Source organism: Sinohyriopsis cumingii, chromosome 15 (assembly GCF_028554795.1).
Source record: "Sinohyriopsis cumingii isolate HCF-2022 chromosome 15, ASM2855479v2, whole genome shotgun sequence".
Classification (NCBI taxonomy): Eukaryota; Metazoa; Mollusca; class Bivalvia; order Unionida; family Unionidae; genus Sinohyriopsis; species Sinohyriopsis cumingii.
Genome location: NC_142975.1, coordinates 140,127,063 through 140,154,180, shown reverse-complemented (window position 1 = coordinate 140,154,180; position 27,118 = coordinate 140,127,063). Strand labels below are relative to the sequence as shown.

The 27,118-nt window shown below is 36.7% G+C and overlaps 1 protein-coding gene across 1 annotated transcript in view; it reads right to left on the bottom strand.

Moving 5' to 3' along the window:
• The window catches only part of LOC149782911 (MTOR-associated protein MEAK7-like), a 46,892-nt gene extending 21,018 nt beyond the window's left edge, over positions 1 to 25,874 (bottom strand). The window contains exons 1-5 of the mRNA XM_089934468.1: positions 25,668 to 25,874; positions 9,668 to 9,901; positions 4,806 to 5,057; positions 2,970 to 3,270; positions 1,610 to 1,728 (exon numbers count right to left, since the gene is read on the bottom strand). Of these exons, the coding sequence (XP_089790594.1) occupies positions 1,610 to 1,728; positions 2,970 to 3,270; positions 4,806 to 5,057; positions 9,668 to 9,901; positions 25,668 to 25,796 (1,035 nt within the window). The 5' untranslated portion in view covers positions 25,797 to 25,874. The remainder of the gene's footprint in view (positions 1 to 1,609; positions 1,729 to 2,969; positions 3,271 to 4,805; positions 5,058 to 9,667; positions 9,902 to 25,667) is intronic.
• Between the last annotated feature and the right edge of the window lie 1,244 nt (positions 25,875 to 27,118).

Here is a 27,118-nt window from a genome sequence, read left to right as displayed (position 1 = left end):
CTGATATTGTTGATATTACAAATCAGGACATAGTATTCATTGTAATATTACAAACAGTAGCACTCCAGTGTCTTTTGAGAGATACTGAAGAAAATCAGTCACATTTTTTAAAACAGAAATCCTATCTTAGTGCCCAATGCATCACTAAACTATTAACATGCAACATAAATTTATATAAGAAATGTAAAACCAAAAAAGGACTGTTATATAGCAAAATGTCAGTGCAATTAAACAAGAGTCCCTTGAAAGGACTGAAACTCTACTGTCTAAAAATAATGTCCCCTAAAAATAATGCCCAAGACTTCCAAATAAGACCATTTAATCTTCATTTCAACTGCTAGTTTTGAAACCATCGCTGTTATTCATGAGTGTGGCCATGTTGGATTTTGGAGTGGAACCATTTTCAATTATGAGCAAACTAGACTTCATAAGAAGTCTACTGATGAAACCCCATTTTGATATACTGTCAATTCTGGAAGAGAAGCAGTAACAAAATTTTCAAGATGGCTGCCACAGTGGTCATACTGGCTGTCAGAATGGCACCAAAAGGATCCTCTAGACATCATAATAAATCTTCTGGTGAAACCTCAATACTGATGTGACCATCCACTCAGGAGCAGCAGCAATAACAAGATTTTATGTGGCAGGTAGACTGGATGTTTGAGTGGACCCATTTTGATTTAAGACCAACTAGACATCATAAGAACTCTTTTGGTGAAAAGCCCATCTAGCTATGACAATCTGTTCTGGAGGAGTATCAATAACAAGATTTTCATGATGACTGCCATGGCAGCCATACTAGACATCAGATAGGCACCATCTTTGATACATACCAGTCATAAGAAGTCTTTAGTGAACCCTCGTGCTGACATGACCAGCCACTCAGGATAAGTGGTAATATGATTTTCAAGAGGGCTGATGTGGTGGCCCTACTGAATGCCCAAGTGGAATCATATTCATTAAGGACAAACTATACATCATAAAAAGTCTACAAGTGAAAACTCTTTGTTAATATGACCATCCATTTAGGCAGAGTATTAATAACAAGATTTTTAAAATGACTGCTGTGGTGGCCATACTGGATGCATGAACAACACCATTTTCATTTTGGACCAACTAGACTATGGGATAAATGTTTGCAAATTTAATGGCAATCCTTCAAGTAGTTTAGGAGGAATAATGATTATAAACTTGTGCGGGGCCCTGAGTGGCCGAGTGGTTTAAAGCGCTCACTGTTATGGATCACTGCCATCTCACCTCTGTCTGCATGAGTTTGAGTCTCAGGCTCAGCTAACGTGGGTACGTGAGAAAGCCAGCCAGTAGCTTCTCGTGGGTCGGTGGTTCTTCCCGGGGTTTTTCAGGGTTCTTCCTCCACCAATTATACTGGCCGCCATGTATAGCCTATCTTGTGCTGAAAAATGTCGTTAAGCCATACAACAACAACATAAACTTGTGCTCATGAATGGACAGATGATGGACAATGGACAACAGTCCATCCCACAAGCTCTCCTTTGCTATGACCAGCAGAGTTAAAAAATGTGAAAAAGTTTCAAAGGTTGAAAAGTTGGTTGAGGACTAATGATACAGTGACTGAGTATTGTATTCTTACCAGGCCATTAGGAAGTGTCTGAACACCTTGGTTCAAATAAAAAAAGTTATCATTATATCCTGTTGCAGTGTACATGCCATACCTGGGGCTCAGGGTGAAGAGGAAACAATCAGATGAACCTAAATATAAAAATAAAGGTACAAACAATATGCAGTTCCTACAGAAATAACTGGATGAAAAATGACACAGAGCTTTAAGCAAGAACAAGAAAGTGGCTATTGGCAATTTACAACCAGGATGCAAAAACTGAGCTCAATGCATAACTTTATGCCAAACCCTGCAATGTAAAATACTGGTCAAAGTGACATATACTTTTATTTAAACTTGGAGAATTTACCAGTATATACAGTGATTATGTCTGGGAAACAGAACTATAAAAAAAAAACTTAATGAAACTTTGAATGGTTGAATATAGGTCACAGTGACCTAATTTTGTCTGGATGTTGTCAAACTCTTTGCAACATATCTATATATCAAGCTGTACGACTTGAGGAATAATTAAAACAAAGGAATCTGAGACATGGAATTAAACAGAATTAAATGCAAAGCCTGAGTGTCAACAGCAGACAGATGGACTGCAGGCTATTTAAAAAGATAATAAAACTGGGTCATGGCTGATAATTGTAAGCCTTACTTGCCCCCAGACTTCTTTTGCTGACAAATGTCACACTTCTGGTGCGTGTAAAACAGCAGATAAATAGTTACATCCCTGTTAGTGAGAGTACAGAATCACTGTTACTTAGTTTCTTATAATGTACCCATCCATTTAGTTTCGTTCCCAGCTTTACTATGCACCCTGTTAGGAACACAGTTATACAGCTAACTAACTGAGAAACAGTATACAAGTTGCTGGCATTTGAAACTGGCTACCAATTTTTGCCCAGTACCAGCAAAATGTACTTTTCTTTATATCTGTGTCCATATTGAAAGCCCTTGTTTAAAACCATATTTCTTGAAGTTTGGACTTTCTTTAATTTCATGAATATAAACTGAAACTTAGAATTTTCCCTAAAATTCTTCAACAGTCTTGTTAAGTATGGTATGGTCAGCATTTCTGTGGTTGCCATACATTTGTTACAAATGTGTTTCACTGTTATTAGCAATAAACTATGACATGATCAACTGTTTCAAGTAAAGATGTAATTTTCATCAAAAGGTTTTGAAATGATCCCATATGGGGGATCCTATTATATTCTCTTCATTTATGTACATCTACGTTTTTAAAGAATGAGTCAAGAAGAATGTTATGGCTTTGAAATAATTACAATGAATGTCCATAAATGCAGGAAAAATCAATTATATTTTAAGTTTTTAAATGACAACTGTATGATTAATTTATCAACTGATGGAATGACCATACCTGAGAACTTTGAAGTTATTTTACAACTTGTGCTCATAAATCCTCCAAACATGTGTCCATCTTTGTCACGAATAACAATCAAACAAGGTCCTTGTTCTAAAATATGGGACACCAGCTGTGAATAACTATCTCCATAGAGTATGTTACTATAAAGAAAACGCCACTGTAACTGTAGAGACGAAGATAGACTGTGGTTCAAGAACATGATGCTTGGAATGTCTAAAATAGTTTTAACTTTAGACCAGTCCACATTTGTTGCTGCCGGCAAAAATGACTTTGCTGAATCAGAGTGGTCTCCTTCCTGAAAATTAAACAAACAAACAAATTAGCTACAGCTATTAGTGATGGATGCATTGCAAAGGGCCTGATTCACTAAAGTTTTCTCCAATAGGTCTTAAAAAGGAACGAGTATTGAGAAACGAAAGGTAAGAGATGGTCATGAGCTAGGATTCCTCTAAATAATGATGTGAAAGGCTTGGACTCCAACTCCTCCATGGTCTCATTAATGCAACAATATCCTATGTAAAAAAGGTACGAAGTTGATGACAAGGACCAGAGCTCTGTCTGAAATGGACTAGACAATACAAAACCATAACAGACACATCTAGGTATACGCGACAATGTCTTCATATCAAACTGCATCACTAAATGTTTTATTTTGTTTTAGCTATGATGATCACATGCAATGAACTATTTAAGGATATGAAGTTGACTGACAAGGGCTATAACTCTGTCCCAAGTGGTGTAGTCATGACAAACTCATAAAATGCATGTCTAAGAGATATGATTCTTACCAAATTACTCCAGAATACGTTGAATGGTTACTGAGCTATACTGAATGCAAGTACTCAGTTGACAAAGGGCTTAGCTCTGTCCAAAAACTGATACTGCTAAACTCAAGTACTCAGTTGACAAAGGGCTTAGCTCTGTCCAAAACTGATACTGCTAAACAAGCAAAAAGTACATGTTCCTCATAACGACGATATCAAATTGCATTATATGTTGAATGATGCCAGTTACAACTGGTATCCTACAAGACGTCATGTTAATTCTCAAGGGCCACAACTCTATCCAAATGGTGCTGATTAGATAAACCCCATAAACGACACATCTAGGTCTATCTGATAATGCTGATACCAAATTCTTCCTTGTCTGATATGCAAGTCCTCTGTAAAGTTCTGGCAAGGTATGTAGTACAGAACTTAAACACATTTGTGGAAATCTTTGTTCCCTCTTTCATTCCCTGTGACTTTTACCTGATCTTTTGACCTGAACCTGAACAGGTGTCTTCCTTGTCTTCAATGTGCAATCCACGAAGCAGATGATAAAGATATCATGACCATTGTTTTCCTAAGAGTTAATGTAAACTTGATCTTTGATATTTTGACCCCATAAACAACAGAGGGACACAATGTTTCTTGCTCTGTGGGTCCCAGGTGCAACATTGTCTGCCAGCTTTAGCTATAAAGTTAATGGGCTGGCATCTCACCAGTGGCAGTGTAATTTCTGATGACTATGCTTTTGGCTCTTAAGAGTCAAAAGTACGTATGGGAAAACTTTAACCTCTATTTTTTTCATCTTTAGCATATAAAATATTACACTAAAACTTCAGAATTTTATTAAATTGTTTATCACTACAAGAAAAGTTAGACTAAATACAATGAATAACTTAACTTTAAGCATCATTTCTTTCAAGCATGTGTCATTGTCATCATCATCAAGACTGAAACCACTAGCAGCACTGCCAACACCATCATCATCATTTGAAAGTATCAACCTCTCCAAGTGTTCGTATACAAAAGATTATGTGTATGATCATGTTTAAAAAAAACTTACTGATCTGATGGGAAACAGCATCCTAAATACAGTTTCAAATACTGTTATAAACATGTCTGTCTTTGTCATCCAGTCTTCAACTTCTGCTTCAGACCAGACTGTGTCCTCAGGAAAAACCACCTGTGTCTTCTGGTCTGTGAAGAAATACTGAACCATTCTATCTACATCCTGCTCTGCGTACCTTGACCTCCATGTGTTGTGCACCTTGCTGTGGTCAAGTTTCACAAAAGCGGTGTACAGTGACTTCACAATCTAAAAGTGATATTAAATTAATATGTTAAAGCATTTGTCACCTAAACAGAACATAATATTTGGCTACATCAATATTCAGCAACCAGTAACTAAAATACAATAAAGTCTTGTTACAACCTTTCTGAAATGAGTCTGCAAAAAGCAGTAGGCATGCTTACCATATTGATATACACTTTCTCAAGATCTTTACACCCAGTGGACAAACTACTTCCACATAGCACTTCATTAAGTAAAAACTGACAAAACTGCTTGATTTGCTAGACTACTGATGATGCAATACCAATAATAAAATCATCATTTTTGGCAAAGTTAAAAATCATGCGACTGACAATAACCTTACTTTTATGATTCACATTACAATTCCATATTTGTAAAATAATGCTGATATTTCTTCCTTTTCAGACATATGTACTTACAAACAAGATTGTTATGTGTAACTATACCTCTTACCATTACTAAAATTCATATTGGTCTATTAAAAATAAATAATAACCTGGATAAGAAGTCATAATCTAAGTAAAGATCTACTGTTATGTATATCTATAATTTTTTGGTAACTCTGGTACATGATTTTATCTTAATTTTTTATTAATGACTGTAATTTGTACAGAATATCTGTAGTTAAATTTTGCCTACATGACCTAAGTCATAATATATTACACAGGATCTATGAATAATCACTATATCTACCTTTATCTGGCCAATCATGCCCTCTGGGCATACTGAATACTTGATTCTACCCCTCTTCGTGAATACAATTACGTCCTGTTACCGCTTGACAGCATATTGGGCTAAGCGACCAAATTATCGGCAAATCAAAACACGTCAAACAAAAGAAAGCCAGTGTGATCAATTAGTAGTGTTGTAAGCGGTTTTGTTGCAACGAGTTTACTCAATCTAGATCATAACCAGTAGCTCACTATGACTTTAATCCAGTGAGTCAGTGTAATTAAATTAATGAAAGGTACTTTACCGACATCAGTGTTGGTTTCCTTTATGAACTGATTAAATGACAGTAATGATTCTTTAATTTATAATTGATTATACAGATGATTAACTTCCATGTGCGATATTGTGTTTGAAACGAAACAATTACCCTAATTAATGAGCTGTTTCAGTTCGTATTTAAAAGAGAAAATTGATGTTATGATCACTTTAAAAGTAGTTGTCAAGCAAGCTGATACTTACTCTGTGGATAAAATGAGTTTGCTAAATTATTTTTGCAAGGAAGGGAAATAAAATACCCCATCAAAAATTTCAAAATAAATTTTTGATAAAAAATTCTGTAAATAAACAACAACACACAGCATATCTGAGGGGGTGCACACAGATATAAAACACCTTTTCCTTTTTTTTGGAAGTGGGGGGACATCTGTCTGGTGCCCCCCCCCCAAAGGAAGGTAATAACGGCAATTCAGAGAAGACTTCATTAAGGAATTCCTTAAACCAAAAGAGTTTACAAATGCTAATGAACATTTATGCAAATGGACCAGAGCTTGAGGACTTTAACCCAGACACAGCTATCAACTGCTGGCTTAGTGCTGGTGCAGGTGGCAGACATATACATGGACATATTTTTAAATCCATTAGCTAAAACATATATACATGAACCTGAAGAAGCCAAATGTATAACAACCAATGTTTTTGAAAAATTAAATTCTTTTAAGAAATAATTATGTTGTATATTATTTCGTTTTTTTTTCTTTCTTTCTTCTATGGATTAAGTACATACGTCTCATCAAATCTTGGCAAGTGATTACCATTTTGGGACCAGTGAAAAGTAAGGTGGGACTAGTGAAGAGAAAGGTGGGACTAGTGAATTTTCTGAAACCACTTGTCCAGGACTAGTGGTCAGAAAAAAAATTTGCTCAGCCCTGGTCCACACAAATTGTCAAGAGTGATGATTGCTATGGTGGGCAAAGGTCCAAGAACAGAATTATCATTGCCTTTTGTGCCATTATGACAGCTACATCTATAATATCTTATTTATAATATCTTTTATGAAAACTATTTTAAACTGATTTTCTTTGTTTTTCCCTGTTAATAGGATGAATTGGTTATTTTAAAATTTTGAATTAAAGTTATCTCCGATGAAAAAGAAATCTCCAAGTAGAGGTACACTGCACTAGTGATATCCATTACGGTCTAGATGCTGCTAACAATATCCACTGGAATCTTCTATTTATTCCCTAATCATCAAATGGCATAAAAATAAGCCGACAGTCTTTTCATCTATGCGAGTTTGAGCAAATGCTTAATCCATCATTGTTTAAAGTTTGAATACTTGTACTCATATCTAATTATATCATTGGTCCTAATAAAAAGTCAGTCGTGTGTTTCACAGTAGCGGTAAAGTGTCTATTGGTGATTTTATTTAAGAGTCATTTCTACCAAAAATGAGAAAAAGTGTGCACGTAAAAGAGAGAGAGAGAGAGAGAGATGAATAAATGAGTACATGTACATAGTTGTAGTTTTCCTGATTTGATTCTTGATTTAAATTATCAGCTTGGTTTAAAAGACATTAAAAGAAAAGCAGAGTCAGGTACTACTAAATTTACACTGTTATTTCTCTCCAGGAGAGAAGATAACACCTTATGTCATTATAAAGTTTTAAAAAAACACAATGTTTTAGCAAGATCAGGCCAGAAAACATTCCTTTCATGTAAAGAAGCAACAAGAAATCATAGAAGATGGATGGTGGATTAAATTGATAGTATCCTTGTGTGGAACTCATTTTATTTAAATTTAGTTCTTTTTCTTTTTGCTAAATAGCAAAATAAAGACATGTCACTTGGTAGCAAATTACTACTGCTAATAATAATACATGTGCTACTTGATTCATAGTAAATAAATTTGTCTTGAACCAAGTTCGACAGGTTGCCTGTCAACAAAGGCCATTTTTGTCTTTTCCCATAGGTGGCTGCTGTAGACAGGTCTGACTGTGACATGTGATAGTTCCTATTTCTGTTTAAACCAATTCAAGTAAAACTGATATCCTCCCAACGATGTTTGTTCAAACTGGTTCACTCCAATACTGCAGGCATATGATGCAGTTAACTCCTGAAAGCTAGTGTATAACTGATATACTTGTTCATTCTAGGTTTCAAATCAGATCCCGTCCAGTGCAAACAACAAATTTCAAAATAAAGTGGACTGTCACAAACCCACTCTCTCAAAAGTAGTGCTTAAAAACTCAGATAGCCCAATGCCTGGGGCCTCTCTAATTTTAGAATGGTCCCGTCCTGTATTCGAAGTGAGGTGCCTGTCGGGCCTGTCAAAAAAAAAAAATCAAATTTGCCTTAGGAAACTGAGGAAATTTGTAAATGTATTTTCAAGATGACATACCGGCCATAACATGGTGCAATCTAAATCAGATCGCCACTGTCCTGCATGAAATTGAGATCTCATTTTAATCAAATTTAAGTATGGCGTATCATACTAAAAATACAATTTTGTACATATGAACCCCCTGACATGGTTGTGTTTCAAGGAAACACAATTTTCAGTAATCTTCAAAAATAGAAAATAAACTGCCACCATTTTCAGAATATGCCTGTTACATGTAGCATGTATAAACAGTAAACAGTCATGATTGGAGCTGATGTAAAACTATCCCTTGGGCAATTTAAATAGCAGCTATTAAAGGCGAAGAGGTCAGATATAAACCACCATTACACATATTACTTGACTGGCTGACAACAGTGAGAGGTGACTGAAGGCTGCATTTGGTGAGTCCAATGTGCTTATTTGCATAGGCAGGATCAGGAAGTGGAACAACATATTATAGGTAAGTTAAAGAGATGCTAGATGCTTGTACAAGAAAAAAAGTTATTACATATCATTGCCTTGAAATAGAATATTTAAGCCATATGTATTATATTTTTGACAAGTTTGTGAACAGCGGCAACATTCTTCGAAGTCAGATGTCAGAATACTGTTCAAGTGTAATTCATTTTTTAATGCGATTTAGAAAGCAATTAGCTATCAGCAAAGCCCTACAAAAATAAATTTCAGAACTCTTGGTTGATGGAGTTTAACCTTCTGAAGCACGCCAGTGGAAAAAAACCATAATGGGCAGGAGGGGGGTTATTAAATATTTGCACATACTGTAAACAACACACCAACATATATCAACTCGATTCTGACAGGACTCACTCAGAGAATCCAGCGGCGAATTTTGAACACCAGTACCACCCAGTCCCTACTGAGTGTAGTGATGAACATTAATAACAGTTGTATTACCTTCAAACTACTTTAAACCCTAGGCTACTGAATTTATCTTCCGAGTTTTAGCTATTGCAACGTTGTGTGACAATAATAAAATAGGGGCAATTTTGGGCATGTGGAAATCTGAGTCCGTGATTGTGGAATTTCAATCAGGGCTTGTGAGTTTTTTAAGTCACCAGCCCTGGGTCTGTATCTGAAAAATATTTTCTTCGAGCACTGAAAAAAGCCAACTTCCTGATAAAAGCCAACCTTCCTGAAATAAGGTAATGCATTTGTACATTACGTTTTTGCCCCACTCATCAAAAAGCACCCTATCCCTATTTATAAGGTTAACTTTTCATAACACAGGAGTTGGTAAATGATTATGACTATACGGTACTTACCTTTGATAACTCTTTAACAGTCTTCTCCTTATTCCCTTCATCACTACACAATAAGCACAAAACCTCTGCTTTCTCTGTCGATGATCCCTTCAACACCTTGGCCAGAAAATAAATGAAGAGGGCTTCTGAAACACCGGAAGCCTTATGACTAGAAGATATTGGCCCTCCACATTTCAGAAAAGCAGCAAACAATGCAGCTTTGAATCCATCATCAATGTCCTTGGATAGGAATGTCTGTTAAAGAAAAATCCAATTAATAATCCCTAACACAGCCACAAAATATAAATCTATGAACAAACATAACTGAGAATATGACCAGAATAAAAAGTCAATTAAGTGTAAAATATAGTTCATGGTGACCTAATTTTGGCAAAACAGTATTGTACTCACCTAGATACATCTACATACCTAACTGCATGACTATGCGCCCAATAATGCCTGAGAAACTGAACCAAACACACAACTAGACTAGTAATCATGCAATATACGTCAAAATGACCTAATTTTGGTATGGTAGCATTTTAGTCCCCAAGATGTATCCAATTACAAAGCTGCATGCCTCTTTGGCCAAACATACCAAAGGAAATGAGACACAAAACTTAACTGAAAAAAACATGATGCAAATTGTATAAGCAAATTCAAAATTCACATTTATGTCTCATTTTTTGGAAACAAGTTAATAATACTCTCTCATATTTTTTGGCAATAAACTGTGTTACATTTAATGCTCTTTAAAACAGTAACAAGAAAAGAGTGAAGACAACAAGCTCTATAAAATTTAACAAATGATTTATTTCCAAGAAAAACAAAGTAAAACTGAGGAAAAAAAACTTACGGTTCAACAAATTAAATCCAAAAATAATCCAAGAATTAAAAAGTAGAAGTTCTAGTAATAAAAAGTCCTAAGGAAACTAAGTTTGAATCCCAATGAAATCAAAAATGGAAGGTGATAGTGTATGCTGTGGTCAGTGTTGTACTGATGTGTCAACAGATCTTTGCTGAATCACAGAACAGAAAATAATATTCCAGTGTTTGATTTCTGTGTAAATTTCTATAACTCTCTTTGTCCAAGAATTAATTTAGAGCATAAGTATTTCCAGGGAAAAATAATCTCTTGGAATCCAAATAATTTGAAGAAAAATTAAAAAATTAAACTCAAACTGGTCACAACAAAACACCTCAAAGTGTCATTGGTTTATAGCCCATCTGTCTAAATTCTCAATAAAAAAATAGTTATACACTAAATTAAGATGCAAAACAGATTCCTGTATGAGGGTCACATGATCATGTTTCTAGAACAACACAGAAGCTTTTTACATGCCTAAAATCACATACTTCCAGTATGGCCTTGACTAAAACAAATGATTTTACTCTGAGAAAGAATATAAAAACAAATTGTTTACTTCAACTCTTACTGATTCTGAATCAAGGTCAGGAACTAGGTCAGCATTAGATACAAAGTTTCTATTATTAGGTGTTTATGAAAAAGAGTCAGGTTAAACTGAATTTTCTGGAAAATGTCAAAGCCAGTAAATAAAGTTACATTACAACAGCATGTAATGGAAACAAAAAATTTTAAACTAACAAACAAACAATTAAATTAAATCAAATATAAATTAAATCAAATATACATAACAACTGATACAGTATATACTGACTTATAAGACCAGTCCAACAGCAAACTGCACTGACCTAGATAATATGTTGACAAATCTGGATCTGTGCAGTTTGTTTGGAGTAATCAGTAAAACAACATAGACCCTGATCTGCAGGAGCATTATACTAGGACAAATCAGGATCTATGTTGTGTGCAGATGGGCTGAACTTACAGGTGAGTATATATGGTACCTTTATTTCTATGTCAATGGTACAATGTATGTACAGGCCCAGTGTGGTTCACAAAATATGTACTACAAATGTACTATTATGGTCCCTCAAGAAATCCACCTTGTAATCTTATAGTGCACTAGGAACTCGAGCACCCTAATAATAGGGAATGGTGAATAGGTACTTGGAGGGCTAGGTATCTAATCCCTTTGTATGTTAGTCTCAGGTATAGATGAGTAAATGAGTCCTATGCACTTTCATTTTTTTTTGGCAAAGAAATGAATGTCTTTATCTTGGTGTGATAGCACATCAAAAAAAAACAACAGGTGATAAGTTGTAACTCTGTTATTTCCAATCCCTGTGTTCCATATACCTGAATTTGGACCATTGGAGGTATTGGCATGAGCATAAGTTCAATACATATGAGTCCCTCTTCCCTCCAATTTCTTACCAAGCCCTTTTGCTATGGCCAAAATCTTGGTGGTTCTATACTGTGTCAGGAATTAGCACTCCTCCTAATCCAATTAAATTACTTGGTGGTTCTATACTGTGTCAGGAATTAGCACTCTCCCCAAACCAATTAAATTACTCAAAGTCTATTGCAGATGTCATCAATACAACCTTAAAGGAAATATGGGCAACACTAGCATAATAAATTCACATACTAAAAAAACTGATACAATAGCCACCGTCAATGATAACTACAATCTACACTCCATATAATGTGCGCAGTTATTTCTGACAGTCTTGCATGCATAATAATCTCCCATTAATAACAGGAACCATATATACTGTCTTATAAGATGAGTCCAACTTCAAATTGCAAAGACCCAGCTCTGCCATCACATAATGCGCCAGCAGATCTGAGTAGGAGTAATCAGTAGAACATACACCATAAATCCTGATCTGCTGGTGCATTATGCTACTGCAGATCAGGATCTTTGCTGTTGCAGTTCGACTTGACTTTATCAGCTAGTATAGATGGTAACATTTCAAACATCTGAAGAATTGTACATTTCAGCTGTTTAAATCAGACACATGTGACTTGTCCAATATTTGTTCTGCCCTTAATTTCCAATGAATGAGAACAATTTGTTCATTTTCAGCCATACATTTATTTCACAGTTAATAATGGTTTTAGGAATGGATACTCAACTACATCTGCCTCGAATTCATAGATTGCCTGAATGATTTAACAGCAAATTCAAGAATGGCATGATGGTGGAAATGGTAGCCAATGATGACAAGAAAGTCTCTCCCTCTTTTTATTACTCTATTCTTTTGCATAAATACATTGTGGCATAAAGGACCATGAGTTACTGTGACAACATGAACATCAAAAAGAAATCAATCAGCTGTAATCAATTGTAACCTTTCTGACTTAAACATAATCAATACAAAGTGTTCACCAAGAAACCATCCTACAACCTATTTTTTTTTAAAATGATGTACAAATTTCTCATAAAGAATCTGAAATAAACATGTATGTGAATGATACTATATTTTACCTTGCTGATAAAAATGCAAATAAAATAGGATCAGTTCTGCCACATGAACTTACAGATGTCAAGGCCAAAAATGGGTGGTTCCAGAAATGGTGTGAAATGAAAAAGAATGATGGCTAGTACTATTTTCGGTTATTACAGGATATTATCCAGATGACGTTTAGTAACCGTTGCAAGTGTGAAAAACTGGGCAAGGTTCTTTATTGATCTTTTTCCTTCATACATGATAAAAGGCCATAGGGTAAAGGTCAAAAAACTCTGAAGGTTTGTAGTCACTATAACCATATACTTCTACTTTTGCCTTCATCTTTGCTGGCCAAGGTTCTGATATTATAACCCTATCTACACTTTGGCGTATTGAGCAGATATTTCTGTGCTTCAGGTCTGTGAATTTCATTGGATGCAGCGGAAAGCCACAGCATCCAATCAAAAGTAAGTTGTTCCAATTTGAAAACTGTTCCTACATGATCAAGTCAAGGAGAACACAGAACTTGAATGGACTGATAAACAAGCAATTTTCCATTGTCGATCCCTGTCTGTACAAATACCTTTCACTCAAATACACCTAAATTGGCCTCCCTCTAGAATGTAGTCATACTTTCAATATTAAACTTACAAAGTATCCTTTTTAAGTCAAATGCCTCCACCATTTCCGGCCAATGTTCAATGCACTACCGTTACACACTATTGGTTAGTTGGTATTACATACTAAGGGAGGCAACTCATGAAATCCAAAAGATGTCACTAGGACAAAGCTCTAAAATATGTTTGATCTGTTAAGGTGTAGATAGGGTTATCATATCAGAACCTTGGCTAGCGCAGATCATTTGCCCTGTGATTGGTTAAATGCAAACACACCAAGTCTCCACACTGACAATACCAACCATATTCTCCCAATGCAAACACACCAAGCCTTGACACTGATAATACCAACTATATTCTCCCAATACAAACACACCAAGCCTTGACACTGACAATACCAGTGATATGATCCCAATACAAACACACCAAGCCCTGACACTGACAATACCAACCATATGATCCCAATACAAATACACCAAGCCTTAACATTGACAATACCAGTGATATGATCCCAATACAAACACACCAAGCCTTGACACTGACAATACCAACCATATGATCCCAATACAAACACACCAAGCCTTGACACTGACAATATCAACCATATGATCCCAGTGCAAACACACCAAGCCTTGACACTGACAATATCAACCATAAGCTCCCAATGCGAACACACCAAGCCTTGACACTGACAATGCCAACCATATGATCCCAATACAAACACACAAAGCCTTGACACTGACAATATCAACCATAAGCTCCCAATGCAAACACACTAAGACTTGACACTGGCAAGATGAACCATTTTTCTATAAGACTCCACACTGGAAAGACCAACCATATGCTACTAAAGATAGCACATTAAGCCTCCACACTGGCAAGGCTAAGAATAAGCTCCCAATGCAAACACACCAAGCCTCCACACTGGCAAGACCAACCATATGCTCCTGTAATCCTCCACACTGGCAAGACCAACCATATGTTTCTATAAGCCTCCACAATGCCAAGACCAATAATATGTTCCTATACTCCTCCATACTGGCAATACCAAACATATGTTTCTATGTTCTGCTGAAAAAGAAACAAAACTTGCTGGCACTAACCTCTTTGACTCAACAAGAGTGTGTGATGTGTGTGTGTGTGTGTGTGATCTGGATTTTCAACGTAGCCTGAACAATTTTTCAGTCATATCATTATGATATCTGTAGTGTGACAGCTTATAGTCATGCCTAGCAATGAGGCATCATGCTATCGTTATGTAGCATTATGTCCCACCCAGTCACATTATCCTGACACATGGATGACCAGTCCTAACACTAATCTCTTAGTGCTGAGCACTTTGAGGCAGCTTCTAGTACCATTTTTATAAGTCTGTGGTATGACTTGGCCGGGTTTAGAACCCATGACCCCCCGCATCCAAGGCAGACGCTATAACCACTAGGCCACAGAAGCAGTCTGACTCAACAAAGAGATAGTTTCAAGAGTTGAAAACTGTGATTACATGAGTATTACAGTATACTTCACACACAAACTTTCAAACAACAAATAAATTAAAAAGATCAATTGGGATTTTAAAATATGTATCTTCTTTTATTCAAATCCAATAAAGCAAAATTGTGCATATCACTCATTCTTCCCCATATCAATTACTGTTCAAATATTTTCTGTAGACTGAAACTTTGGTACTGAAAGACACCAGAAAATGCATAATCGCAACATACACTTAATTTTCAACTTTTGTTACCACACTGATGTGTACACTGGTAGAGAACATTGCAATTTATTTAAGTTTGATGTCCAGGACATGGAATGATCTCCCACTAGATATACTGCCCACTATCAACTTCCATGCTTTTAAGAAAAAACGTGTTCAATATATAAAATCCCTAAATAGATTCATTTTAATGTTTATGTCCTGTTATAAACAGTGCCATAATTGTTCTGACCTCATTCAGTTGTTTATTATATAACTGTTTTATGTAATACATAACAGTGACTCAACTCCCTGTCAATATGTTTGCATCTTTTATTACAAGTATGCTTGATACATTTTACTAATCAGTGTGGTGGATTGATTGATTGATTGATTGTTTGTTTGTATTTTTTACAGTGCACCAGCACTGTTAGTGTGGAGAAAAGCCTCAGTTTTGGATTACATATCCCAAATATCAACAACATCTGGCTCTAACTGCAGCATCATCTAGCAATAGCAAGGGCCTTCCAGTTTTACCAAACATAGATACCGGTAACTCAAATTTATTACTGTATTGCCTCCATTTATCATTTATCTCTGGTTAAACAGTAATAAACAATTAAAAGAGATTCTAAAAAAATGTCAAATACATAGAGACTGAAATACAAGCAATAAATCTGCAAGTTTTGGTCATGTTTTTCTTGTATGCCAGTCAGTGTTGTTACAACTCTATGGTCTTAAACTAAGTAACAGAAAAGAACAAATTTTTTTGTCATATTCAACAAATAATTTATTTCCCTAAAAAAGGAAGTGAAATATAAAAAGAACTTACAGTATTGTAAATTAAATCCCAAACAGTCATAACAATTATATCACAAGTACAAAAGTAAAGAGTATTCAGAATGAATTCCACCAGTGGTCTGAAATTCTAATTTTGAATGTGCTGATGTCCCAATAGCCTGAAGTAATGTTAATGTGCCAACAGCCTTTGATGTATCACAGTGAAAGAATCCAAAATGTCTCTAAATAAGTTCACAATAATCCCCAAAAAGGAGATTTAGTCCTGCAGTCAAAGAACACTTTATAATTCCAATAAATAATTTAAATAAATAAATCCTCTCAAATATTAAATAAAACAACTTGAAATGATTCCACTAACAATGATGTCAAGATACGCAATGAGTAATTCTGAAGTAAACAACATTTATGTAGGGGGCCCCGAGTGGCCGAGTGATCTAAAGTGCTATACATTACGGATCATTGCCATTTCAAATCTGTCTGCGTGGGTTCGAGTCTCAGATTCAGCCAATGTGGGTACCGGCATGTGAGAAAGCTTGCCAGTACATTTATGCAGAAGGATAAGACACAATAACAGAACAAAGATGAGGGTAATTTTCAAATCAATTTGTGAACAACTTACTTCTAGAACATTCTTCATTTCTAAAAAAAAATAAAAACTAGACCTTGAACTCAGCATTGGTAAATATGTTTATCTCCATGTAATAATGACCTTAAAATATAATCTGAAGTCACAGACAAATATTAGACAATGTAATAATTTGTTCTTTACAAAATAACAAGACATTAGTCAAGTAGACCCTAAACTATACTACTAATCAAGGTCAATCACACAATATAGATATATGTAACATATAATCATGGAGAAAAGGCAATACACAATACAAATTAAATATACATAACAGTTTTGTGACTTCCAGCTGTGAATCAGTAATTAAAAGACCTTCTAAAACTCTGTTCACAAAGCATGCATACATATGAAGCACATCAAAATATAAAAATGTTTCTTATAGATTGACCGGAACTTCTTGAAATACATAATAAGGCAAGAAAACAATGTGTTTCCTATTGCATCATCATCATCATCATCATCAAACCCTTAACCCAAGAGATAGTTGGAGCACCACAGTTGACTTTACAACCAATTCTCTCCATCTTTCCCTGTTTTCTATTGCCCTTTGGGCATCTTGAAAAATCCCATGCCTGTCCACTCCTTTATGTTGTCTACCTACCTCTTTTTCTGTCTGCCTCTGCCTTGCAAGATTATTTTTGCCAGTGCAGATGATCTTGAGACATGACCGTACCACATCAGTTTACGCTTTTTTTTACAATGGTAAGAGGTCATCATAGGATCCAATGGCTTATTGAATCCTGTTGTTGACTTCTTCATTGGTTACATGGTTAATGTATGAGATGCCCAAGATCTTGTGGTAGTAACTCATTAGAAGTTTTGAATTCTTCTCTGTAGATCTGATGTGAGCATCCATGTTTCACAAGCATACAGAAAGATGGATATGACAATCAAGCGCATCAGCTTTATTTTGGAACCAAAAGCAATGTTGGTATCTTTCCATATTGGTCTCAACCTTGTTATTGCTGCTGTTGTCTGGGCAATCCTGCAAAGTAGTTCTGGTTTGGAGCCCTCATCTGTGATAATTGATCCCATAAACTTGAAGGCTGTGACTCTTTCTAGCTTCTGTCCAATGACCTTTATTTCTGCACTGATGCTGTTGATGTCATCAGTTTGGATTTTTCTGCACTAATCTCCATACTGTATGCTATGGAGGTTGTGTTGATGTGTTCAACCAAGTCAGCCAGTTCTTTTTCATCCCCTGCTAAACCATCATTGATCAATATCATCTGTTAAGTGAAGGTTGGTGATTGTTCTTCCTCTGATGCTAACAGTGCCCTCGAGGTCATGCAATGCATCCTTCATGATCCTTTCCAGGAAAATGGCGAAGAGTGTAGGTGACAGTATCAGAGGTCTCGTTAGGATTTTAAAACTAGGAGTCCAGGACTCTCATTTTGGTAAAAATATGAGTCCCACCATCAAACGTTGCAGTCCCTTCTTTCCTACAGAATAAACACAGACATGAGTGCATCTATTTTTAGATGGAGAGGTTTTCATAATGTAATCACTCACTTTAATATAGCTTCATTACAACAGTCTATTGACAGGATTGCAAATTTATGGTTTATTTATTTGTCTGCATCCTTGTAGTAATTTTAGGCAATGGTTAAATAGTATCTGATTTGCTGTATTTTTTCACCGTATTTTTGCAAATAAATGTCAGGTTGGAAAACATCTTAGACCGTAAAGTGCATATCACGAATTCCACAACATAGCATTGTCCCATACGTTTCTGACTTACACAAGTTGCATTTTAAAGTTAAATCTTTAATAAAATAATACCTTGGCTTTGCTTTCGATGATCTGTGTATGTTTGACGAAATAGTGTACAAGAGGCAGTTAATATATATCCAGATCACCGATTCTGATCTTAAAACACATGTCTGTATGTTTTATCATCAAAGGATATCATGCAGGAAATTGATAGTTGCTACCTTACTTGGAAATGGGTTAATGGTCAATCAGCTATCAAAACATATGCTTGTGAATGGGCACGTTGTTGTTGTTGTTGTTGTTGTTGTTGTGGGGTTTAACGCCATTTTTCAGCACACAATAGGCTATACATGGCGGCCAGTATTAATGGTGGAGGAAGAACACGGGAAAACCCTGGAAAGAACCACCGACCCACGAGAAGCTACTGGCAAGCTTTCTCACATACCCACATTAGGCGAATCCGAGACTTGAACCCACGCAGACAGAGGTGAGATGGCAGTGATCTGTAATGGAGAGCGCTTTAGACCACTCGGCCACTCGGGGCCCCTGAATGGGCAAGAGTTTGTTTGTCAACGTAACTGATATAAAAACTAGGCCTAGCTACTAATGTCTTGATGAACACATTTTGCTACAACACTAGAACTAACCGGGCTAAGGCAAGGGGCATTTTTAAAAAAAAGTATGGTGAGTCATTGTATCTCTTAAATAGCTCTTGTTTGTCCATCAGAGTGATACTGAATTTTGTCAATCGAAGTAAGGACTTATTCCAAACACTAAGCTAGGCATCACACACTTTCTTACACTTAGCTAATTTCCTATCTGAATTATCAATTCTAGCAGCTTTAGCACTCTTCTTAATCTCGTTACAATCTTCATAAATTTGCCGTTTAACCCCAAAATACTTATCCAAATTTACGAATGGCATTTTGTCTAAGTCTCAACATGTCTTGATTCTCATGCACTACTTATTCTGATACATTCGGAAATGAACACAATAACGAAAGCTAAAGTTGTTTATTTGATGTACTTTTATAAATGACCACATGTACATCTCTGGGTCTTTCTGACTCTGAATTCAATCACTGTAAATATCAGTACACTTTTGCATCCGGCCTCCAGTCAAAGCCTTTGAAGTTGCCACCCAGCTATTGCATCATGTTCTTTTTAATGTACTCTTATAATGGCAACATGTATGTACATCAAGGGGTCTTTCAGTCACCGAATTCTGTCATTGTAAACACATTTTCCCACAAAGCAGGTGGCTGAAGCAGGACTGGCAAGTCTCTGAATTTTGCCGCACACCTATTACATGCGTATGGAGGACTCCCGCCTCAGTGATTTTCTGCATCCCAGATCAAAAAGTGGCGTCCAAATACGCGTAATGAAGCGTTTCTGAGATCTCTGAGTATACATACCTACCTGACTCCAACTGTTGTTCGAAACCAATCTCCTCTGCTGCCATTGATGAGGACAGCACTGGTGGCTTTATCATAAAGGTGCTCAATAACCTGCAACAGGTCTGAGCTGATGTTGTACTTCCTCACAGTTGCCAATAGGCCACATGCCATACTCTATCAAAGGCCTTTTTGAAATCTATAAAGGCATGGTATAGATTCTGCTGATGCTGAAGGTATTTCTCACAAAGGAGTCTGAAATTGAAGATTTGTTCTGTGGTGCTCCTTCCTACTCAGAAGCCTGCCTGCTCTTCAGTAATAATTTCTCTGCTTGAGGCTTTAGTCTGTTGAGAAACAGCATGACTGCTCAGACTGATGGTTCTGTAGTTTTGACATAGCTGTAGGTTTGGGGCCCCGAGTGACAGAGTGGTCTAACGCGCTTTTCGTTACGGATCACTGCCATCTCACCTCTGTCTGTGTGGGTTCAAGTCTCGGATTCAGCCAATGTGGGTATGTAAGAAAGCTTGTCAGTAGCTTCTCGTGGGTCGGTGGTTCTTTCTGGGGTTTTCCCAGGTTCTTCCTCCACCATTAATACTGGCCGCCATGTATAGCCTATCGTGTGCTGAAAAATGGCGTTAAACCCCATAACAACAAAGCTGTAGGTTTCCTTTCTTGGGGAGCACGATGTCCAAGGATTGAGTCCATGAGGTGGGCCATTCTCTGTCTGCCATATCTTGTTGGAGATTGTTGTCAGGACTGTGACTATCTCTTCTCCTCCTGCTTGAATGAGCTCTGCTTGCATGTTTGTCAACGCCAACTGACCTTCCTTTCTTTAGTGACCTAACTGCAATTTCTACTTCTTCAAAAAGAATGGGGTTATCATCAATTTCTTCCATCTGAGGGAAATTTAGTACTGCTGGATCTCCTTGGACCTTTTGATTGTACAATTCTGAGCAGTATTCCGTCCATCGCATGAGGATCTCTTGATCTTCTGTGAGGCATTTTCCTGATTTGTCTTGAATGGTGGTAGTTTTCCCTTGTTTATGGGTTGTGAGATCTTTCACCAGATGATATGCCATTTTGCTATCATTTCTTCTCAGACTGTCTTCGTTTTGGCAAAATTGTCTTTCTAACCTGGAATCCTCTGCCTTTTTCATGCTTTTCCTGATCGTGTTGTTTATCTCTCTGTATTTTCTAGCTCCATCATGATCTCTTTTTCCCTTTTTCAGTTTTCTTCTTTTGTTGCATAGTTCAAGGACATCTGTTGTGACCCCGGGTTTCTTTGTACGACGATATTTGACAATGATCTTGCTAGCTGTGCTTGTGACAGTTGTGTTGAATGTGGTTGTTGAGGACTTGAGGTCGGTGTCTTGGCTGTCCAGGATTATCAAAGGTGCAAATTAACCACCTATCATTACTTGGAAGGCTTCTGCAACTTTTGGATCTTTCAATTTTTCAAGGTCAAATCTGATTCTTGGTTGGTTAGGATTTTTTATCACTTTCAGGTGGAGGCGAAACATTGTCATTAATAAATCATGATCACTTCCAGTATCTACTCCTGGAAAAATTCATGTTATGGTGATATTCAGTTCTAGGCAGAATCGTATTTTTTCATTAAGATGTAGTCAATCAGGTCGTGCTGTTGTCCATCTGGACTGTGCCAGGTCCATCTTCTAGATGCTTTGTGAGGGCCGAACATGTTGGCTAGCACAAGATTGCTGTAGGCAGCAAATTAGAAGAGCGCGAGTTCTCTTTCATTTGTTTCTGCATTGCAGAATGGTCCACATGTGCTTTGCCAGTTTGTATGTGAATCAACTCCCACCTTTGCATTCCAGTCTCATTGTACAAACAGAATATCCTTCTTGGGTGAGTTGTCAATGACATCTTGCAGTTGGTTATAAAATTTCTCCAGTTTGTTGTCATCATAGTTAGATGTAGGTGCATAGGCCCAGTATGATTGTGATATTGAAGGGAGTCAACCTCAGGTGGATGGTAATGAGCCTGCTTGAGACTGGGCATCATCCCATAATGCTGTTCACAATGCTCTTGTGGACAAGAAATCCAATGCCATGATTGTGTTTGTCGCCTCTTCTGCTGAAGTAGAGCTTATGCCCTTCATCTGTTGTTATTTCGCCCAAGTTTTTACAGCGCACTTCGCCGAGACCAGTATTGTTCCAGTTGTACCTCTCCAACTAATATGCAAGTTCTTTCAACCTTCCCTCAGCCCTCAGTGTTCTAATGTTCCATGTACCAATGATGATGTTGTCTCTCCCATGGATCTTGGTAGTGGGAGCACCAGTAGCACGCTTGTCACCTCTGTCCTAGTGTTGTTGTTGTTGTTGTTGTTGTGGGGTTTAATGCCATTTTTCAGCACACGATAGGCTATGCATGGCGGCCAGTATTAATGGTGGAGGAAGAACCCGGGAACATCCCGGAAAGAACCACTGACACATGAGAAGCTACTGGCAATCTTTCTCACATACCCACATTGGCTGAATCCTAGACTCGAACCCACGCAGACAGAGGTGAGATGGCAGTGATCCGTAATGGAGAGCGCTTTAGACCACTTGGCCACCGTCCTAGTGTGCAGCGGAAGGCGCGATCATTGTTGACCAGAACTGTGACCAATCTGATTCCTACTGCACTGATTTTAAAATATGGGTTATGCAAGTTTTTTTTTTAAATAACAAAAAACATATTTAATGTGATCTCTTTTACCACAGGAGAAAAAGGTGCTATGGTCAGCAATGTGAAACAGCAATGGTTGGCTGACCAGACACAAACATATTGTTTTGGTCTAAATTAATTGCTTCTTTTATACAGAATGACTGGGACTTCTTGAAATACACCAATATCACAATTAATATTTCTTTTCTACAGACTGATTAGGACTTCTTTAAATGACGTGGAAGCATCATATAGGTTAATATTGAGTAGAAATACCCCAAAACATTATAGGCAAATTCTTTAAAGTGGGTTCCGCAGAACCTAACCAGTTGGGGAAGATTATGGCTGATTGGATGTGGAAGTGTTCCCTCCCATCTGCTTGGGTGGTCTGCTCATCCCCTTTCCCGTAACAAAATTGTTACTATTATAACTCATCTGAGGGGATTGTTATGACCGATTCATTTGTTCAACTAATCCTACAACATGGTGATAAACCTCATAATACAAATTCATGAGAAAGGGGAATTAGATGATAAGATTTTTCTTAGACAAAATCCCTACTCCGAGATTCTATCTCCTTCCTAATATACACAAATGCCTAATACCTGGAAAAATCCCCTGAAGCCCAATTGACAGTGGAAACAATTTACCAACAGAAAATAAAACAGTAGTCTCACGGATGAACATATCAACCATTCTTGAAGTTGATACCTTCTTATATCAAGGAAACAACCAATCTCATTAATAACATTCAAGTCATTTGCGATTTACCTGATGAATTTTTTTTTTTGTTTGATCACAATGAATTCCACCTATTATTTAACCGTTATCATAAAACAATTGAGTTTACAATGGAATATTCCACACAAAAAATTCACCTTCCTTGATACTACAGTTATTCATGAAAATAACACAATAACATTTGAGTTATACTGCAGTGCAATATTGGCCATCTTCATATATGATAACGATAACTATTTTCTCAAATATGCAATTAAAACAATCTGGCCGATAGTCAAACTGAGTACTAGAGATGTTCCAAGATCAACCGATTTTCACACAGAGTTATAGACTTAGTAATCAACTAATAGGAGCTAAGTTTTCAGCATGATCCACACCTAATACAGAAAACAGTTGCAAATAAAAGTTTTAGATTGCGAGACCATTACTTGTAGTTTCTAGGTACTTTTCTCAAGTACCAATCTTTAATCTGAATGTATCTTCCCGTTTGTTTGTACCCCACCAATTTCAATAATGGAAATCTTTAATGTGATAAACAGTGCACAAAACGAAGTCAATTCATTCACTGATCAATATTTCTAACCTGACTGTGACCAGAGTGGTCCTAACACTGGCATCCTCTGTACCTTTCATGCTTAATAGACTTTCCATATTAACACGGCACCATATTGTGTTAACTATGGGTGAGTCTATTTTCCGCAGACAACAGAGTGACATAGTTTATTCTATTTGGTAACTGCCGGATAATTCCATAAATTACCATAATGCTGAGAGTTTAGAGTTATATCCCTTTGCACACACTACTATAGAAATTACACAACTTGTTAAATCCTAGTGAAAAGCAAATATGTATTTGTCATTCTTTTTCTTTCCTTTATTTGACATTGTAAATGATGGAAACAGTTGTAGTATTTTCCTTCCATGTACATACAAGTGTAGTTGTGCATACATCCCTTCACTGAAAATGCTATTGTCTGGGAAATTTAAAATGACTGGTGAGCTGGATCGTCATTTACACTGAAAACTTTCGTTTGGAATGAAAAGCTCAGACAATAACAGTTTTAGGCTCCCCCCTTTGGCATAATCAGATTTGAAGTTATAAATCAATAAATGATATAATTTCTGTGCATCTTTGATTTCATTTGTGCTTTTCATTTTTTAAATCAGTAGGGGGTTACAAACAAATGGGGAGATATAAAAAATCATGCAGGCCATGTAAGTATTCAACACCAATTATTTCAGTAACGAGTGTAATGTTTTAGAATTTTATTTTACATACCTCTTAACTGTCATTATTCACTTTATTTGGATCCTCATCCATCAATATTCCATTGGAAGATCATTATTTACACGACACAAGAATAGCAAAGGGTAAAATCAATGCAAAGTACTTTGACATTTCTGGATGAAATCAACCTAAAGCTGTGATCCAGCACAATCTGGATAAACAAATTTGTACTACGTTATGTTGGTGAGGATTAGACTTGACATGTTTTTTTCCATAGTACAAGCCACAAAGGTCATGTTGGCATTCAACACCGACTATTTCAGTCATATTTTAGAATTTGATTCTATGAACCTTTAAGTAGCAAGTATTCACTTCATCTGGATTCGTATACATCCACAATCCTTTGGAAGGTTATTATTTAGATGCCCCGAGAGGTGCGTAGGGCAAAATTAATGTTAAAGTATGCAGACATTTTTAGACAAAATGAACCTAAATGTGTGATATAATACAATCCAGATTGAATGTCGTGTGCTGTGATGTCACTATGAAAGCTATGCATATTGGCAAAAAAATTCATACTACCCTCGATTGTGATGATTCCACTCCGCGTGCTCTTATTTTAACCCAAGTTTAGTACATGGCCACCGTTTTAAAAGTCCAAAGCGATACATAATTTTCGTCTTAAATTTCTTGGTGACAGTTATGCTGATGAGCATTCGATAATCAGGATTTAATAGTCTTTGGTAAAGAAAATTAATGTTACATTTTAAAAGAACAATTTATATTGAATTTATGAGTTAAATGCATACATGACCCATGTCACTTGTACCTGAACTGTGGGCCACCCTATTCCTACAATGTAAGACATAGCACATGTTTTTGTTTTAGTGCTATTGACGCCTACAACAAAAATATCAGCGTCGAGGTCTTACATGTAGGACTATAGGCCACCACTGTAAAAGCCCATAGCGATCGATGCGTATTAAGTTTTTGGATGACAGTTAAGGTGCAGAATAGTAAATAATCAGGATTGAATAGACTCTGGTCAAACAAAATTTGTATCCTATTTTTAAACAATTTATATTTAACTTAAGATGAGTAAATACGCATATACAACCGGTAAGACTTTTACTATATCTCTTGTCAAGAGTCTTGATAATGTTCTGTCCCTACTATCAAGGAGTGGTCTGTTATGTGAAAGAGTTTAACTATATTAAAGACCTTGAACTGTTCCGAAGAAAAGGATTTGTGTCCATGTGATAGTTTGTGGAACATATTGTTTATTCTGGTCCTCTCTTCTTCGCTAAAAAGAGCTAATGCTGCCTGGCCTTTACTTTCTTGTGCCCCCATCTTGGAGCATGTACAATAGGATGTCCTTGGCCCTTTCTCTGCATCGCCCTCAAGCACATGATTGGCACGTCATAATAACTTCTTTCCCGAGAACAGCGTCTCCAAAACTGACATCACCATTCGGCGCATATCTGTCTATCCGATGCGTGTCGAATAACTTCGATTTTATAAAAGAGATGTTAGAGTTTGGCGTTGTCGAAATTACTATAAAATGTTAGGTCTTAAAAGAACACTCTCAGACATTTCACCAGTCAATGAAATACATTTAGATGAAGGGCTCGTTCTAAGTTGTAAAGAACGTTTAGCCTCACCACATTTGTCAAAATTTATGACAATAAAAATTTTGAACAAAACATAATATCTGCACTTTTGATGTTACTCCTGCAACTTTGTTATTACAAATATGAAGAAATAGTTCGATTTCAATAACCAGAAAATTTTGCTAACGTTGCCGTTTGTGATGCAAGCCCGAAGAAATTAAGGCAGATAATAACTTTGAGTTAGTTTGGGCCAAAATCAAGGTTAAATGGGCATCATACCTACACGTTGCTGCCTTCTATAAACCTCCATCCTTAACTGAACCAAACTACCTAGACCAGCTTCACTCATGCCTTACAAGAATCCCACGAGGTGCGCACGTATGGCTAGGATGAGACTTCAACCTGGCAGATACTGACTGGGAGAATAGGACCACTACCACAGGCCACAAACAATGCCCAATGCCAACAGCTACTAAATATCATAAGGGACTCATTCTTGGAACAGGTTGTAGATGCAGCAACACGTGTAACTGAATTTACTTCAGATCTGCTTGATCTGTTCTTTACAAACAACAAAACACTACTCAACAGGTGTAATGTCATACCAGGAATGGCTGACTATGAAGCAATCCACATAGAGTCCATTTACGACAAATGAAAGTGAAGAAAGCTGCTCGTAAAGTCTTCCAATACAGGAATGCAGGATATGGCCAATTACGTGAAGAACTGAAGTCATCACAAGAATCATTCATACGTGAAACAGATAATCTTTCTGCAAATGACACATAGAAATGTTTGAGAAGAACAACAAACGGTTGATGTATGAATTTATACCGTCAGTAGTATATGGGGCCACCCTAGCGACAAGGGGACTTTACCATGCAAAAACGGTCCATGCACTCTGGCGACAATGGGAATTTAACATGGGGCATTTTAACATGGATGGGACTGTAGAGCGTCAGTGGGAATTGAACATGGAAATTGAACATGGGAATGTCACCTGGGGATCAGTGGGAATTAAACATTGGTAATGTCATAGGTTTATAGGGTCAAAATCTTTTA